This window comes from Ailuropoda melanoleuca, chromosome 5 (assembly GCF_002007445.2).
Source record: "Ailuropoda melanoleuca isolate Jingjing chromosome 5, ASM200744v2, whole genome shotgun sequence".
Lineage (NCBI taxonomy): Eukaryota > Metazoa > Chordata > Mammalia > Carnivora > Ursidae > Ailuropoda > Ailuropoda melanoleuca.
This window is the reverse complement of record NC_048222.1, coordinates 24,203,557-24,221,576: the sequence shown is the minus strand read 5'-3', so window position 1 is coordinate 24,221,576 and position 18,020 is coordinate 24,203,557. Positions and strand designations below refer to the sequence as shown.

Below are 18,020 nucleotides of genomic sequence, written 5' to 3'. Positions count from 1 at the left end.
TTTTTTTTTTTTTAAGGATTTTATTTATTTATTTGGCAGAGAGAGAGGCAGTGAGAGAGGGAACACAAGCAGGGGGAGAGGGAGAGGAAGAAGCAGGCTTCCTGCTGAGCAGGGAGCCCGATGCGGGGCTCGATCCCAGGACCCTGGGATCACGCCCTGAGCCCAAGACAGACACTCAATGACTGAGCCACCCAGGCACCCCATACAGGAGCCTGTTGATGTGGTGTTAAAACATGGGAGAAGAGGGAAACATTCTATAATCCTATGGTTAGTTCTCATTCTAGTGCTGGGTCTGTGTCCCTGGGCTGTGCCCTTCATAAGTTCGTCTCAGTTTTCCTCCTCTCCATCTTAAGTGATGCAAGAGGGCAAGGGGGGCTGGAGGTGAGTATTTGCCTTGCTCACATCAACTAGGCTCTGGTAAAACACTGTCCCTTGAGGGAAAGCCTTTGTTAAGGAGCACCAATCTCTCTGGGCATATTTCAAAATGGTTACTTTTCTCCTCCTCCTCCTGATAAAAGCAGAGGGATTTTTTTCTCCAGTCTTTTTCCAATTCTCTAATCTTCACTCTGAGAACTAGTAAAACTCATGAAAGTGTGGGGTCCCCCTAATACTGGGCCCCCAAGAGTTTTGATCTCTCAAGCTTGTCCACACTCAACCTCCAACAATTAATCACCCTTGATGTGTTCCTACCTGATGCTGGCCCAATAGAAGTTTCTGCTCCTGATGAGCTCTGATTCTCTGTATTCAACTCTCTCTCCAATTTTGGGGCAGCAGTTTGCCCTGTGATCTCAATTATCGCCAGGATCTAAGAAGAGCTGTTGATTTTCAGTTTGTTCAGTTTTCTTCTTGTTGTGAGGTCGAGAATGATGACTTCTCCACTTCTTAGATATCCGAGTGGAAACTAGAAGTGAGTTCAATGGATTTTTCTTTTTCTCCTCAACTAAATGCAACTCAGATCAAATGTGAAAAAGCAACACATAAGGCAGGGGCATTGGTATAAACCAGACAGGTAGAACATTTTAACTTAAGACTCAGAAGTAACAGATTAAAATAGATTTTATAATTATTTTTCCACGTGACATATTTATAAGTTCCTGTAAAGAGGGATTTCTCTGTGCCAAAATATATTTTCTGGCATTTCTTTTGATTATTTAAAATTTTCATAAAAATCACTTTAGATATTTTCATTGACACAGCAATGGAACACAGCCCAGTCAGCAGTGTCACTCAACACTACAGGTATTTCATTATTTGTTTCAAACAAGCACCCACCACAGCACGTTCTACGACCCAGAATATGATCCTGATAGCAAAGTAACACGTCGTCTAAATGAGCGCTCCCCATACTTGCTGATATTGACCTTGCAGGGAGTTTAAGGTCCATGAATGGCCCATGGAGTAATGAATGAGCACCAAATGGACGTAGAGGAAGGCACACCTGTATTTGCTTTGTGTTCCACTCAAGCAGAACACCTGCAAGGGGAGTCTGGCCACTGCAAGTTGCTACAGTTCAGCAGGCACCATAGTTTGTACAGTGCGCCATAATGTACAGTGTTTTATTGCAATCAAATAATATCTTCAGCTCTCACAACAGCAAAATACAGGAACTTCAAAGGGATTCCAGTCCAACTGGAACCATCATTACAAAACAAATTTTAGCTTTATTGTTAGCCAGACCACAAAAGGGCAGAGACCTCCTCTATATATTACCTTTGAACAATTAATTGGTCTCCTGGAGACAAGGGGGAAAAAAGGAAAGAAAACAAAATAAAAGATTGACAATGGAATATATTGTTCTTGGATGTTGTACCATGGATAAACTATAGTCATATTGCACAAATACCTGCCAAATTGATCATTAATCTCAACTAGTCTGTAATTTGACACATTAGGCTAGGTGTTGTAAACTGAAATTATACTTGCTTTGTAGATTATGTTTTCAGTTGGCCACAGAGAGGGGATTCTACTGCCAAGGAGAATCGATTGTATTTAACATCCAGATGTTCAACAGACAATCGTCATTGTCACCAAGTCTCAGAGGCGACCTTCACTCACGAAGCCTATCTGTGTAACCAACACAAATTTCTAACATGTGGGCCCTTCACCAACCTGACTTCTTCCAGAATCCTCCAAAGTGACAAGACATGGTTCTGGGTGGTCAGGTTAGTGAACAGGACAGGCAGGAGGTGAGTTACAGCGAATAAGTGGGGGCCTGACCCAAATAAGGATTGAAATGTTTGGGGGTTCCAATCAGAATCCCTTTGCCTATGATACTGATTTCTCTTCTTAAATCTTCTGTCTCCTGAAGCAGTATACAACGTAGAGCTCAGGTCAGATTTTAGCTCTGACTCTTTACTGCGGTTCAATCTTTTACATCAGTAATGGCGCCCATCTTTGGCTTCTCTTCCTTGAGAGCTGTATCAGAATGCATAATGTCACATTGATAATGTCCTTTGAGAACCTCATGTTCTCAAATAACATCATGTTATTGCTACCTCCCTAGGAGGGTGGCTAAAAAGAAAGAACACACACACACACACACACACACACACACACACACCCCAGAGAGGTGATGGGCACAGGGTGTATGTCAGGGCAGGGAGAATGACGTGTCTGCTCATTTGCCTCTTGGTGGTATCCTGCCACCTGGACATGCTGGTATTTGTCTGAATGTGACAAAAGCTTCTGCTTGACTGACATGTATGACATTACATAGCAAATTCTGTCACGTTGTTGGAGAAGTCGCTTATTTTTCAGTTGGCTGTGTTCTAGCATGCATGGTTCCAAAATGGCACAGAAAAAAGTAGCCTTATAATGTTCAGAATCTGAAGTTTGGGAAATTACAAAAGGCTCCTTGCTCAGGACAGAGTGTGGCAGACCAGGTGCACAGCACGGGCTGCCTGACTGACAGAAGGGGCTTTCACCAGAGACGGTTACTGAGGACTGGGAGGGGACCAATCAAATCCCACTGGCCCTCTGGTCTTCTTGAACACCCCAATAAAGTACTGGAATTTGAATAAAAAGAATGCTATGGACCTGCAGTTAGCATATTCACATGGAAATGTCTCCTTTTTTTTTTTTTTAAGATTTTATTTTCAAGCAATCTCTACACCCAGTTTGGGACTTGAACGTACAACCCCAAAATCAAGAGTTGCCTGCTCTACTGACAGAGCCAGCCAGGTGCCCACTCTCCTTTTTTTAATGGAACGATTATGGGATTTAGACTTAGAAGATCTGGCTCCAAATTATGGACTCTTCGCCTAACAAGTCTTGCAGCCTTCAGTATTTGTTAATATTCTGGGTTTGTGCAATGCTCTTTCCTTCCAAAACTTGGATGCTTTCTGAACACCAACATTTAACCTTCCCAATTGTAGATATAATTGTGAGTTATTTGAGTGATTTTACAGTACTTCAGAAATCTGAAGTGAGATTTATTTACTATATTCCATGACTTATTCTAGGACAAATACAAAGAAAAGAGAAAAAGGAGTCTGCACCCCTGCCCCCAAAGTCTTAGCACACTTTATAACATGTCACACTTTTAGATAGGAAAAAGCCAGTATTGTCTTAAGCCCAAACAAGTTCTCCTGGGGCTCCCCTCTCCAGCCCACCAAACTGACAACCAACATTTGGTGAACTGTTAGCATTTCTCATCAGCTTCACAAAGATTCCCCAACTAAAGAGATTCAGATTTTTGTTCCTTGACTACGCTGGTATTTTTGTCACTTGTGTGGACCAGGGTCACAACATGCCCACTATGCCCAGCCAGCAGGCAGACAACATCTGCGAGGGACTGTGCACCCAGGGTTCGAGGTCTTCTGATTTCTCAGAAAGAGGAATCTGAATTTTCCTGCAAAATCTTCTGACATTTAAATTCAAGTAAAGAAAGTACCACTATTGGCCCCGTTGTTCCTGAGAGGTTCTCTGTGTGGGCAATGTGGAGGAGGGACAGAAGACACATGCAAGGCGAGTACATAGAAGCCTCACCCTGCTGAGTTCACTAACTTCCTTTCTGTTTGGGGTTGGTTCCTATAATATGCATTTTACCCAACTAATGGCTCTAGTTTTAAAGGTTTTAGAATATCAGCTTGAAGCCCTGTCACAAAGGACAAATTATTTTAACCCCCAAAACTGTCCGAAAGGCTGATGTTGGAGACCCAGAAAGCCTGGCTTCAGTGCTGGCTTTTCTCTTAATTTCAGCAAATAGGATATGAGCATTTACCCCTATGGGTTCCAAGGAGTGGGTGGGTGGATATCATACAGAAATGACAGGATATGCCGATTTGGGGGAATAAAAGCTTTAGACACGAGAGGTGTTTTCATCTCACTTGTGTTTTCCCTAAATTTGTTTCTTAATTAGATAAAAATTCTTTTGCACACACTTAACTTTGTATTTGGGACTCATGAGATAAAGCAGTAGGCTCTTGACTTTTGACATGTAACTAATCCTATTTCATCTGTCCTAGAATCCTCTAGATTACCAACAGAAGTTTTTCTGACTTTAAGTAAAGTACATTTCGTAATTGAAAGAGAGTTGGTTTTTAGCAACAACAGACCTGGCTTCACATGCAAAGCATCTGCCTTCTCTTAGCTATGTATGCACCTTACATGAGTCACTTGGACTCTTTAGGTCTCAGTTTCCTCATTTGTAAAATGGGAATAACAACAAGAATAGTTAACGTCATAGTGTTGTTCTGGGGAGTAACTGAAATAATCTGTAAGTCCGAGGATGTGGAGCACTGGAACTCTCAGACATTGCTGGGAAGGCAAAAGGGCAGAGCGACTTTGGAAAACAGTTTGGTAGCATCCCATAGAGTTAAAAATATACTTCCCATATGAACCGGCAATCCCATTCGCAAATGTTTACCCCAGAGAAATAAAAACATACGTCCGCACAAACCTTCCATGTGAGTGGTCTTGGCAGTAGCATTCCCATCATTCCGAAAGAAAGCAACCCAATGGCCCCAGCGGCCAAATGGGTGAACCGTGCGCAGCCACACTGAGGGATACTGCTCTGCAATATCAAGGAACGAACTTCTGACATTACTAAGCACGTGGGTGACTCTCATGGCCATTATATTAGGTGAAAGAAGTAAAAAAAAAGACTCCAAATGAAGGGTCCCCCTTACATGACATCCTAAAGAGGAAAAACTACAGTGACAAAAAGTGGAGGGAGAGATCAGCTGCAAAGGAGCAGGAGGGAACTTTGTGGGGAAATGTTCTCTGTCTTGGCTGTACTGATGGTTATACAACTGTATGTATCGTCCAAACTCATCCAATTGTACACTGAAAGCGAGTAATTTTTATTTTAAACAAATTATACCTCATTAAGGCTGGTGTGGGAGAGGGAAAAGCCAAGCCTGGTGCCTGGCACCAAGGAAATACCCCGAGCAAATTGTTAATCCTCTTCCTGTTTAGTTGTCATTTAGAATGCTAACCCTGTGCCCATCTGTGTTAATGTTGCCTGTCACTGAAGCCGTGCTGATCTTAGGCTTAAGTGTTGCTTTTCCCCTTCAAGTACTTCTGACACAAAACTGCCTTTTCTCTATCCCTTCCCTTCCCTTTCTTTCTTTCTGAACCTATCTTAAAAAGAAGGTAGTGAGGAGACCAAGCTTGATGTTTGCAAAGCACCTTGGGACATCTGGATAAAATGTGGTATCGGAGTGCCAAGTGTTGTTATTACTTTTCCATTTTCAACTATACAAATAATAAAGTTCTTTGTTTGCTAAGTGGTTTTCTTAATAAAGTAAAACCAAAAAAACCCACACACCTGTTTAACCTTAAAAGGTAATTAAAAGTCCAGTTGTTGATATACTCCTCATCTCCTCTTATGCTGACGGATCACTGACGTTCACATGGCCAGACTAATGCTGATGGGCTCCTGAATTCTGAGAGTGGGGGAGGCCTTGCAGGGGCCCACTCTCCTTTACCCACAGCTCGATCTCACTGAGGTCCTGGGCTGGGTCGGTACATAGTAGGAACATTCAACAGGAAGAACAGAGTAAGGAAGGGGAAAAGAGACCAGAAGGGCACAGAAGTGGAAATTTTAGGCTTGGGTTGAAGGAAAAATTATGGCCATGTCACTCAGCATTTCTTGGCTCTACTAATTAATAATACTGTTAGGTTTTTAAAAGCTAACAATTTAGGAAAACCTTCTTAATTTTAGCAGTAAGTTCTTAAATATCACGTATTGAAGCCTTCTTTTGGCACATACCCGAATCTTAATTTCCCCTGCCCGTTCTGGGTAATCATGCCATAAAGCAGAGGAAAAAGAGCCATTCTCTGAGACAAATGTCACTCCACGTTGGGGACTTCTGGGCTGGTTCTTGATGACTGTGGGTCTTGTCTGGAGGTAGCAGCAGAATAGGAGCCTGCAAGTCTAATTACGAGCCCTTTCCTGGCTGGAGGCACATGGCTGTAAGGGGAGAGCAGAACCAAAGCGAGTTTCTCATACTCTGCACTCTGAAACCCGAGATGACGCGGTTCTTTCCTGCACAACAGCGTAGAGCGTTCAGTTGGTGTTATGACTTGTCTGGTTCCCACAGAAGGAGGAATCCTGCCAAATATTTGTAATCTGCGCTGAAGTATGCAATCAGGGAAACCACACCCAGAAGCAAGTGCATGGCTGCGTAATTAAAATGATCTTGCTTGAAGACCAGATGGAAACATTGGTCAGGGGTGGAAGAAGCTGATGAATGAGTGTAAACGACATTGCTAACATGTTGACTATGGTTCTGTGCAAAACATTTTCTCCTTAGGCTCTAGCAGACACGCATCTTTCCCTATGCCCTGATTTCTCTCTACTGATTCATCACAGTATCTTCTCTGTACGTGTCATCATTTAAGACAATATTTGTATCTATTTAAAAACTCTACACAGATCCCCGATTGGTTTCTATTTATGTCATAAGCCAAAATGGACTGCACTTATGTGCAAATAATCCTCTCTTTTCATTCAAGTAAGGCATTTTGTCATATTTCCTATGACGCCACTGAGTAAAAGTGCATGATATATTAATGTAGGGCAACTTTGGGGACCGAACTATTCCATGTGTTAGGGCCGGCTTCACTATACAAAATGGTTAAAAATACTCACTTTGCTGAAGTATTGGTGAGATAAAAGACTAAACAAATTAATGTATCATCCCAGGATGCAATAAAATTTTTAAAAAATGAGATTATTTAAGTTAGTAAAGCTGAAATCTATTTTTTATAGTCCGATAATAGCTATCAGCAGCGCCATCTGTTGAAATGTTGTAAAACTTCATTTCCTCTACTCCAAATAATACTTGAAGCAAAGGAAGTAAAAAATATTTGGAGTCACAGGTAGAACTGGAACTTTATGGAGCTTTAGTCCACCCCCAGTTTTAGGCAAAATCACAACTGTGATTTTGTCGTAAGACAAGAGGGCAAGAGTTATTTGCACAGCCCTTACCTACCTCAGTAACCTCCCCGGCGCTTACTAACCTCCTCAGAGAATTTCTCCCATAACACAAAGCTAAATAACTCATGCTTCGACTCCCATGCATTTCCCGAGGCATTCCCAACAGGCAAGATGAGAGGATGGGAACAGTTGGCCAGCATACATTACACAGCCTCTCTGACACGTCGCAGGATAACTGGAGCTCAAAGCTGCAAGTGGCCCAGGCTTCCATTTTCCTGGGAAGGAGAACAAGGCCGGTGTTCTAGACCTAGGTCTTGTCCATGGTCAGACAGGTGGTGAGTATCAAGGTCAGGACCTGAATTCAGGCCCCAGGTGTTCTGAATTTTGGCCCAGAACACTGCTATTGCATTCCTCTATTGGCGTAGGGGCATTAACTCATTCATCCAACATTTAGTCATGGAGCAGCTGTGTTCCAGGCACTGTCCTAGGCACTGGGCGGACAGCCGTGAGCTCAGTGAGCACAATCTCGGTCTTACAGGGCTTACACTCTAATGGGAGGAAAGATTCGAGAAGGTAGAGGGTAGGCTGTGATGGGGAGTGCTGTTTTCCAGAGGCTCCTCTGATAGAGTGACATTTATACAGAGACAGAAGGAGAGAGGGAGCCAGCTGTGCTCTCCAGCTTTCTGGAGGAAGAGCAGGTCTGTGTACCCTGGGGTGAAGGGTCACTAATGTCATGAAGAGAGGTGAGTGGTGGTGAGGGAGGAGCTAAGACCAGTGAGGTGGGGGAGGGGCATATCAGAGAGAGCCTGGTAGGTTGAGGGAGGAGTTAGGACTTCATTCGGAGTGAGACGGAAGGCCACAGAAAGCGTTTTGAGGGAGAAGTAACATGATCTCACTTCATTGTAAAAGTGCCACGCTGGCTCTTGTCATGAGAATAAGCTGTAGGGGGACGAGGTGGAAGTCGTGAGGCTGCTCCCGGGAGAATTCTGGTGGAGAGCGTGGTGGCTCTGTTGAAGGAGGTGGTGAGATGTGGCTGGGTTCTGGATGTGCATTTCCAAAGGAGAGTTCATAGTTTGCTGAAGGATAAGATGGGGCCGGGAGGGCGTAGGAGAAAGACAGGAGTGACTCAGAGGCTTTGAGAATCCCCTAAAATAACCACTACCTTTATTGAGTACCTACTATGCATATGGCATGTCATTTCTACTGGTCTCCGAAACTCTGAGATGCGGGTATTCTCCTCCCTGTACAGATGGAAAAAAAATGGCTTATAGAAATTCAGTAGCTTGGTAAGGTCACACAGGTGGGGCGTGCTGAATGGAATATAGGTCCGACTCCGAAGCTCTTTTTCTTTCTCCCACTTGAATCTGCCTACAGCAATCAGGCAATTCCAGTTCCCTCTACCTTCTAAAATTATATGTGTTTCCACTTTAAATCCTCTCTGCGATTATTTCCTGAAACCTGTCTACGATCTTCATACACATCTTTAGCTGCCGAGTCACAAATCTGCCACAGCTCTTATAAGGTCTCCATTGTAAATTCTAGCCAAAATGGGAGAATTTATCTGAGGACTTTATACTTCTATGTACACTTTAGTTTATTTTTAAGATATGGGTGTAAGAGCTTCATTAGGGACATAGTTATCAAATACAGCAGCAATTCTACAAAGATAGCCAATTAACTTTATTGAGGTATAGGCAGGTTTTTGGGGTGGTACTTCTTCCAACTTCTGGCATCCATCAAGGAACACGAGTTTATTGGGGGGGAAAAGTCAGCTTTCCATAAACACACATACCTTTGGAAGGGAAATAAATGATAGGACTTTAACATAATGTCATTTGCACTGGAGATCACCTAAAACCAATGTTAGAAAATATGTATTTGTATGGTCATTGTTGTAAAGATTACTTTCTTATAAAATGGTCTTGTAATGAGGGTTGTGTTGAAAAATGATGCTCTGAAACTGTAACTTCTCTGCCATCACCAGCACTAGTAGCCTATTACATAGGCAGACAAGCTTTCGGTTTTTATTTATTTATATTTATATCCATCCATCCATCCATCCATCCATTTAACCACTTAAGAGATACAGGAGGAATGGCTTGTGTGCGATCCCATATTTCCGGGTAATCATGGAAGGATTCATCTACCACTTCCCTCTTTCTCTTCATTTGACTTTGCCCCACACCCAACTGCAAACATTAGCCAAGAGAGCCCATAAAATTACTTTAAGTGTAGGCTTTTAAAACTACTTGCAATGAGTACTTAAAAGCTTTCACTAGCTATTATAAAGTAACTTTTTATTCTCTGAATGAAATGTTTCATGACTAATGTCATCTAGCAATGTAGCAATCTCGGGACACTCCCCCTGAGTCACAACTAGTGTAGAATTGAATAGAGGTATAATTTAACAAACTACACCCACATTTTTGAATCAGATACATTTGTATCTTCTGATATAGATACTGGATATTAGGAGTAAACATGTTCCTGGCAACCCTGTGCAGGTAAACTTGTAACTCCGGTGTAGACCCCATCACTCACTGACACAGAAAGCTTCCTTTTCTTTTGTGTTTCCAAACGATTTAACATTCCCAGATATTTTGTCTAAACTGCCTTTCCATTGACTATAAGACTAATTTGAGGGCTGCTTCAGATTTTAAGCTACTGGAACATATATTTACATACTCTAGCGTTATGCAAATGAGGACTTCCTGAATGCCTTCTGAAAAATTACAATGAGGTTCAAGAAGAGCCATGATTTCCTTAAGTCAAGTGGACCCTAGCTGGCGGAATCTTAAATGAACATTCAAATTGGCTTTCAACAGTACAGAAAGCAGATGGTGAAATACATGGAATTATATACAAAACATGACCAAGTAATCAGGTTGCTTTTGTTAAACAAAATGAAACTGTTTGTATATTTACATATACAAATGAACTGAGCATTGTTTCTTCTAAAGAAGGCATCTTTGAAGTCTAATACTACTTATACCAGTCTTGGTTCAAAATATTTCTGGAGTGTCTCTTTGGGAACTGCCTTAACAGTGAGTCCATAAGTCACATTAGAGAACCGGTTTCATATGGTATAGTGACAGTACTTCAAATTTGTTTTGCTTTCACAGCTTTAAGGTCCATAATTAGCAGGCACCGAAGAGGGACCATCCTAGCCTTTGTTCCCATATGTGTCCTGTGTCCTCTTTTGGACATTTTCTCTTTGCCACTGGTTTTGTGCAGTTTGATACTGAGGCCCATCAGTGCCTATCTCTTCCTGTTCCTTGTGCCTGGGGTTGGTTGAGCTTCTTGGATCTCTGTGTTTACAGTTTTCATGAAATTTGGAAAAAATTGTAGTCATTGTTTCTTCAGATACCTCTTCTGTTCTCCCCTCTTTCCAGGGACTCCAATGACACATACCTGAGGGCACTTGAAGTTGTCCTCTGGAACTGATACTCTGTTCATCTTCTGGAAATTATTCTTTTTCTGTGTTTCATTTTGGATAGTTCTTTATTGCTTTGTCTTTAAGGTCACCAATCTTTTCTTTTGCAATGTCTAATATACCATTAATTCCATCCAATATAACTTTCATGTCAGACAGTATAGATTTTCTCTCTACAAGTTCAATTTGGGTGTCTTCTTTCTATTTTCCTTCTGTGTAACTTTTTAAACCATAGGAATACCATTCTAAACATTGGCTTAATATCCCTGCCACTAATTTAAATATCTAGGTTGGTTTTGATTGATTCTTTTTTCTCTTCATTCTGGGACATATTTTCCTGCTTCTTTGCAAACTTGGTAGTTTTTTATTAGATCCACACATTGTGAAATTTACCTTGCGGGTGGTAGGCATTTTTGTATTCTTATAAATAATCTTGAACTCTGTTCTGGGAAACAGTTAACTTACTTGGAAAGAGTGTGGTCCTTTTAGATCTTCCTTTTACAATTTGTTAGGCAGGTCTGGAGCAGTGACCACTCTAAGGCTAATGAATCCCCACTAACAGAGGCAAGACCCTTCTAAACACTTCAACAATGCTTCTCAACTGTGAATGTTTCCAATTTGGCTGGTGGGAACAGGCATTGTTCCCAGCCCTGTGTGAACACTTGGTACTGCTCCCTGTAATCCTTCCAGGTGTTCTTCCCCGGACTTAGTTTCCTCATATGCATGTGTTGATCGGTAATTTCCTAAATTCTCCAGGGACCCCCTGCACTCTGGAGTAATCTGTGTAGTTCTCTCCTCTGTGGTACTCTGTCCTATGGACTCTTGCCAGTCTGGCCTCCCCAAACTCTCATCTCCATCCTTTAACTTAGGGAGTCTGCTGGGCTCTGGCTAACTCTTGTCTCCAGGCTAGATCTTGGAAACTCTCTCAAGGGCTCACTTCATTTGTCTCCCATTTCTCAGGGATCACTATCCCCTGCTGCCTGATACCCAGAGAACTGAAAATCATTTCCTCGTATATTTTGTCATTTTTGTTTTGTCTTGCTCTGAACAGGAGGGTAAATCTGGTCCCTGTCACTCCATCTTGGTTGGAAGTGGATGTCCCCTATGCTTAATTTTTGCTGTCACTTGACATGGCCATCAACTTGACAAGGGTTGACTCTGGATGACTTTTGCCTACTTCAGAAAAAAATCAAATCAAATCGATCTGCAAAGGTCTGTCACTAGCCGCACGGCTACTAGTTTGTCTTCCCCTCATCGTTCACTGGGCACGTGCTACATCCCCCAAGTACGCTTTGTTTTCTGTACATTATCTCATCTCAATCTTTAAAGCAACTTTATAAAGTAAATACTATTGTTCCATTTTCAATATGAGGAAACTGAGACTTGGAGAGTAGACAACTTGTTCAGGGTTACAGAGCTATCAAGGGACAGGCTGAGGGCTGAAACCAACATTGTCTGATTCCAAAGTCTGTGCTCTTATTCACCGCACTTCTGAATACAGTAAAGGGAAGATCCTAGGCCACCACAATGCAGAACAAGGATAGCATTCTTAACACATGGAAATGTACAGCACCTTCCCTGATGACTTGAAAAGCATAATGATAATAATTACTCTGATTGGCTCTAAGATAAAACTAACTGTAAGAGGCAGCATTATTTTATCAAACCCTGAGAAAGGAAAAATTTGCTCATTAAACCATGGCATAGTTTTGTACATGCCATTAATTTTAGGATTCCAAAATGAAAATTTAAAAATTACATTTAAATAAAATTTAGATTCAGATTTAATGTTTTAAAGGGTCATTTGGACAGTCATATGGATCTCAATTTGAGAGCTGTTGAATTGAAAAAAAATATGTATGTTAAAATCCATACAATAGTACAGTTATCATTTACTGGTACCTCCTTCGAAACATTATTGTATTTGATTCAACAACATTAAAAGGCAGATATTACACTCTGCATTTCATAGAAGTAGAAACTGAGGCTCAGAGAAGTCAGTAATATGTCCAAGGTCACATAGCTAGTAAGTGGTGGTACTGGGCTTTTGCTATTTCTTATATACTTTTTTTTTTAATCAACCTTATTGCATTATATGTTTTATAGTGGCATGTTAATCCTGTGTCTGTGTATGCATGTGTCTGCATGCGTGTGTGTTCCTGAGAGCACCATGGGAATCAGATCCGCTGTAGCAGATGGTGAGAGGTGGAAATAGGATCAGTGAATGTTGGGAGAAGGAAATTTCTCATCTGCCTACAATCTAATGCTTGAACAATCATGCCATAAATGTACACAAACTTAGAAAAAGCTTAAAGATCACTTACAGTGGCAATAAATCAATTTGTAAATTAAAAAATACATCTGTTCAAATGAAAAATATCAATTGCTTTTATAGATGCCTACTCTGTAGTGGTACATTACAGCCTCAAGACAAACTCTGTCTAGTAAGTCTGTCTAAAGCTCTCAGGTTAAGGACCTCCTCTTTACCATGCTACACAAGGAAGATTTGCTCCAAGTAGAACTTCCGTTTGTTTCCTTGTTACTCCCGTCCCTGTCTGGTGTTAAAATCAGAGAACAGATTCATTCATCTTTCTACAAACACATTCAAACAAACAAAACAAGCTTTCCTGAAGGTAAGAGTGACCCCTCAGGTGGGTCATTTACCGTGACTGACAACTGCAGCCAACAATGAAACATCCAAAAACAGCTAAGTTCCATGTCATCACTAATACAATATGCAATGTGGAAAATGCTATAAATCTCCACAGTGAGTTAATATTAGAAATAAATGGAGCCGAGATGCCCTTCAACAGATGACTGGATTAAGAAGTTGTGGTCCATATAGACAATGGAATATTACTCAGCTATCAGAAAGAACAAATTCTCAAAATTTGCTGCAACATGGACGGCACTGGAGGAGATAATGCTAAGTGAAATAAGTCAAGCAGAGAAAGACAACTATCATATGATTTCTCTCATCTATGGAACATAAGAACTAGGATGATCGGTAGGGGAAGAAAGTGATAAAGAAAGGGGGGGTAATCAGAAGGGGGAATGAAACATGAGAGACTATGGACTATGAGAAACAAACTGGAGGCCTCAGAGGGGAGGGGAGTGGGGGAATGGGATAGACCAGTGATGGGTAGTAAGGAGTGCACGTATTGCATGGTGCACTGGGTGTTATACGCAACTAATGAAGCATCGAACTTTGCATCGGAAGCTGGGGATATACTGTATGGTGACTAACATAATATAATAAAAAATCATTAAAAAAAAAAAAGAAAGAAATGGATGTCCGAGCCTTTAGTAAAAATGCTGCACCAGGGGCGCCTCGGTGGCTCAGTCAGTTGAGTGTCCGACTCTTGGTTTTGGCTCAGGTCACGATCTTGGGGTCATGGAATCAAGCCCTGTGAGAATGAGACAGTGCTCCTCTCTAGGCTCAAATTCTACGCTCAGCGGGGAGTCTGCTTGGGATTCCCTCTTTCCCTCTCACACACTCCCCCAGCTCATGCGCTTGTGCTCTTTCACTCTCAAATAAATAAATAAATCTTTTAAAAAAATGCTGAACCAATGAATGGCTTTGAGATAGCAGAAGAAAATGTAACTCCCTTTGAGACTTCACATCATAATATTTTCTATGAAATTATAGGTATGTTAGTGCAAAGCCAGTTACAGTCCTGGCCTAGCAATGCAATGCTTTAAATATGAATGATTTAATTATGTTTCCTATTTCAGAAGAGTAAGGATGACAGTGATATACAGGAAATAGATGTTCTAAGCGCTAGATACTAGTAATCACCGAGAGTTCTCTCACAAAGTAGCGGACAATGTCTAATATGGCCATCCTTCCTCAAAGTCTACATCCACACGTTTGGCCATGACAGATGGAGTGTGGAAGGAGCTCAACGGTCCTCCCAGGATTATAGGCAGGAGATGTGTGCTTCTCCCTGAAAGGTCCCTGTGCTAGGCAACCTGCCCTGTCTCTCTGAGATTCCCGTGCCTCCTCTCCAGGTCCCATGGGCTCCTCTCCTGGTTCAAATTCAATACCTGGCACCCAGTGACCCAAGAGTGCTGAGGAGAAGCTCATGACTGTAGGCAAGCTGAACCTGACTAAGAAACAATCATACATCTTTTTCTGCTTTTTGGAAAAAAAGAAACACCACCACCACCACCACCAACGCTGGAGGAAATGAGAGGACACGATTTCATCCAGGTGTATCAGCTCAGATAATGAAGCTACAGGCAAACACATCTATGCACACGGAGAAACAGGAAAGAGGGCAGGGAGTGGGGAGGCAGAAACAGACACATTCACAAAAGGATGATCCTATCCCAAGATCTTGGTTCAAGTGCTCTAGAGTTCTTTATGTTTTAAGCAAAAAAGAAAATAAACACAGTGAAATGTAATGAGACCCTTTAACCCTGAAGGAGTGACAGCTCATGCCTGGACTACTTCCACACACCTGTGATCTGCATCTTCAAAAGAATGTTTCACAAAGACAGCAGTCTGCCCCTCTCCCTGTGCCCCTTCTGGCCTCCCCCTACTGGCCAGGGCATCCCCGAATGGCTGCTCTGGTCATAGGAGTTGCTAATCCTTGTAAAACCAGCTGAAGAACTGTTTCCCCCTGAGAATTTTCTTCTGTTCTTCGCTAATGATGGCTACTTTAATTTGCTTTGTTTCTTCTTCACTTAAGTAAATATTTCTCAAGTTGTTGTACTAAATCTTTCTTTAAGAACAACAGAAGGTTTAAGAAATCTACACACATTTGTTTAGCACTTTGTCGGGATATCAACAACTTCCCAAATAGCATTTCTATGGCTTTTCAAGGCAAGGTAAGATGGAAGGCAAGGCAGGCGTTATTATCCTCATTTCACAGATAAGGAAAGTGGGACTCCGAGGAGTTAACAAGGTGACTTGGTTCAAGCTATACAGCCAGTGGCAGAAGAAGCAGGACGAAGGCCAGGCATTTTGATGCTACGTCCAACTGCGGAATGGGTTTATCGCCAATGAAGGAAAAGGATGTGAGGGACTGGAAGGACAGTGGTTACTATAAAAAGACTTGGAGTTAATGTTCTTTAAGGTCATGCGGTAAAAGAACAAGTGTTTGACCTGTGGCTTGGCCTCTTATGAGATCTGTGACCCTGGGGTAAAAATGGCCCCTTTGGTATCCACTTTCGGAAGACAAAACAACAATAGTTACCTGCTGGGGCCGCAGGGAGAACAGAACAAGTAGGAGACACATAGTAGTGTGTCTGTCACATAAGAAGGGCCAGCAACGTAGGTGTTATTCACGACCAAAATGGCTGTTTTGCTATGTGAGCTTATGAGCCACACAAGTCAGCATATTTAAAGCGTCTGTGATTCCTGCATATTCCCTATGAGGTTTAATGAACATGTTTAAAGAACATTGCTGTGCTTTGAAGGTGGGTGTCACTCAAGTTCTATGTGTCACTAAGTTCTGCCACCTTGCCCATGAGACTCTGGGGTGGTACATTCACAGTCCTCTCAGTGCGAGGAGGGATCCACTGGATCCCTGAGCTGAGCCGTTCTGGGAAGCATTTTGGGAAGCTCGATCAGTCACTGAGATGGCCAACCCCTCCCACTTTGCCCAGAACTTTCCCAGTTTCAGCATTATAAGTCCTGTGTCACAAGAACCCTCTCAGTCCTAGGCAAACTGAGATAGCTGGTCACCTTATCAATCATGGAGACTGAACTAGTAATAAAAAAAAAAAACCCCAAAAAACCCTCCCCCCCAAAACCCCTAAAACCTACTTCTTCTTATAAGATATTTCTAAACAGAGAACAGTGCAAAAACCATGGACCTCTGTGACCCTATGTTCTAAACCAGGGGTCCCCAAAGTGTGGTCCCCAGATCAACATCAGCATCGTCCACAAACACGTTAGAAGAACAATTTCTGGGGCACCCTGCCAGAGCTAATGTGTTACAAGCTTTGGGGATGAGGCCCAGGACTCTGAGTTTTAACATGCCTTCTTGGTGATTCTGATCGCCTCTCAAGTTTGAAAACAACCACCGGTCTAGACCATAAGCAGGAGCGCGACTAGGTGCTACGAGAAATGGAAACGATGGAAGCTCACGAGAGAAAACTTTTTTCCTTTGCAAGTTATCATTACTTCCATCTTTGATTATTCAAATTGAACGGGGAAAATACTGGGAAAACACCTCCCGCTTCCTCGTTCCATAGTAATCTAGTGTTACTTGGAGATTATCAAGTGGAAAGTATCTCCAAAAAGTCACACACTGACAAGAAAGGATCTTTAGGGACAAGTCATACCTATGACATCATCTGTGGCCACATGTGAACGCTGTTTATGCATGTGTTCTAAAAAGAAAAGGGGAGACAAAGAGACACTCCTCCCAGGCCCTGCACACTAGAATCTAGTTTCCTCTCCTCAGCTGGTGCTCCAGGGCCTGACTCCAGTAAGAACAGCCTCCTGGGGAGATTAAAGCCCTGGCAGCCACAGCTTATCTTGGCTAATGTATCCTTGAGCTTTGTGTGTATACGCACAGATACACACGCTGCGGTATTTATAGACGGCATACATGCGGACTAGCACAGGAGATGAGGCCGGGGCCGGGGGCACAACACCTATGAAGTTGGGACGAGAGCTCTTCCATGCGAACTCGGTTTCCCCGAACGGCCCTCTGTCCCTGGGTGAATACACACGTGCGTCTGTACCAGGAAGAGCACCCTCCTCCCGGCAGACGCGTTCAGCAGAGTCTTTCTTCTGTTTCCAGAAAGAGCTCAGTATTTTGTGGTGGCCTCTTTTATCTCTGGGGATTTTGCTTATTAGAAAAATACACGAATCACCCACCCATCTCCTGACTAAGGAAATGCGATGGTCAGGAGATGAGCTGACTCAGGACTGCTGCTTGAACTCAGGTCGGCAAAGTGGGGTTGAATTGGAAAGGCACTTAGCACCAGAGCGCCTAGCGCAGAGAAGGGCCTGACGCTGGCACCTGGCAGGCCTCCTCTTTCTCCGTGTGTGCGACCTGGGGACACAGGGAAGGGAGCTGCTGGAGGTGCGGCCTCTGTGGCAGCCTGGGGCCTGGTTTCCTTTTTTTGTGGTAGGGGTGCCTATTTCCTCAGGAAGGAGCAGAAAAATTACTCCTTAGGATTGTGAATGCTTTTTTGTCACCTGGCCAAATGGAAATTTCAAAAGTATTCTGAGTAGACAGCGCC

The 18,020-nt window shown here is 42.5% G+C and overlaps 1 protein-coding gene across 2 annotated transcripts in view; it reads right to left on the bottom strand.

The window, feature by feature from the left end:
* GMDS (GDP-mannose 4,6-dehydratase) overlaps positions 1-18,020 on the bottom strand; it is a 605,111-nt gene that overhangs the window by 48,408 nt on the left and 538,683 nt on the right. Inside the window, exon 10 of one of the 2 annotated variants that reach the window (XM_034660419.1) lies at positions 9,071-9,176. The exons of the other annotated variant lie outside the window; for it this stretch is intronic. Within the exon in view, the coding sequence (XP_034516310.1) occupies positions 9,153-9,176 (24 nt within the window). The 3' untranslated portion in view covers positions 9,071-9,152. Of the gene's footprint in view, positions 1-9,070; positions 9,177-18,020 lie in introns of those variants that run through there. 2 annotated transcript variants of the gene reach the window in all.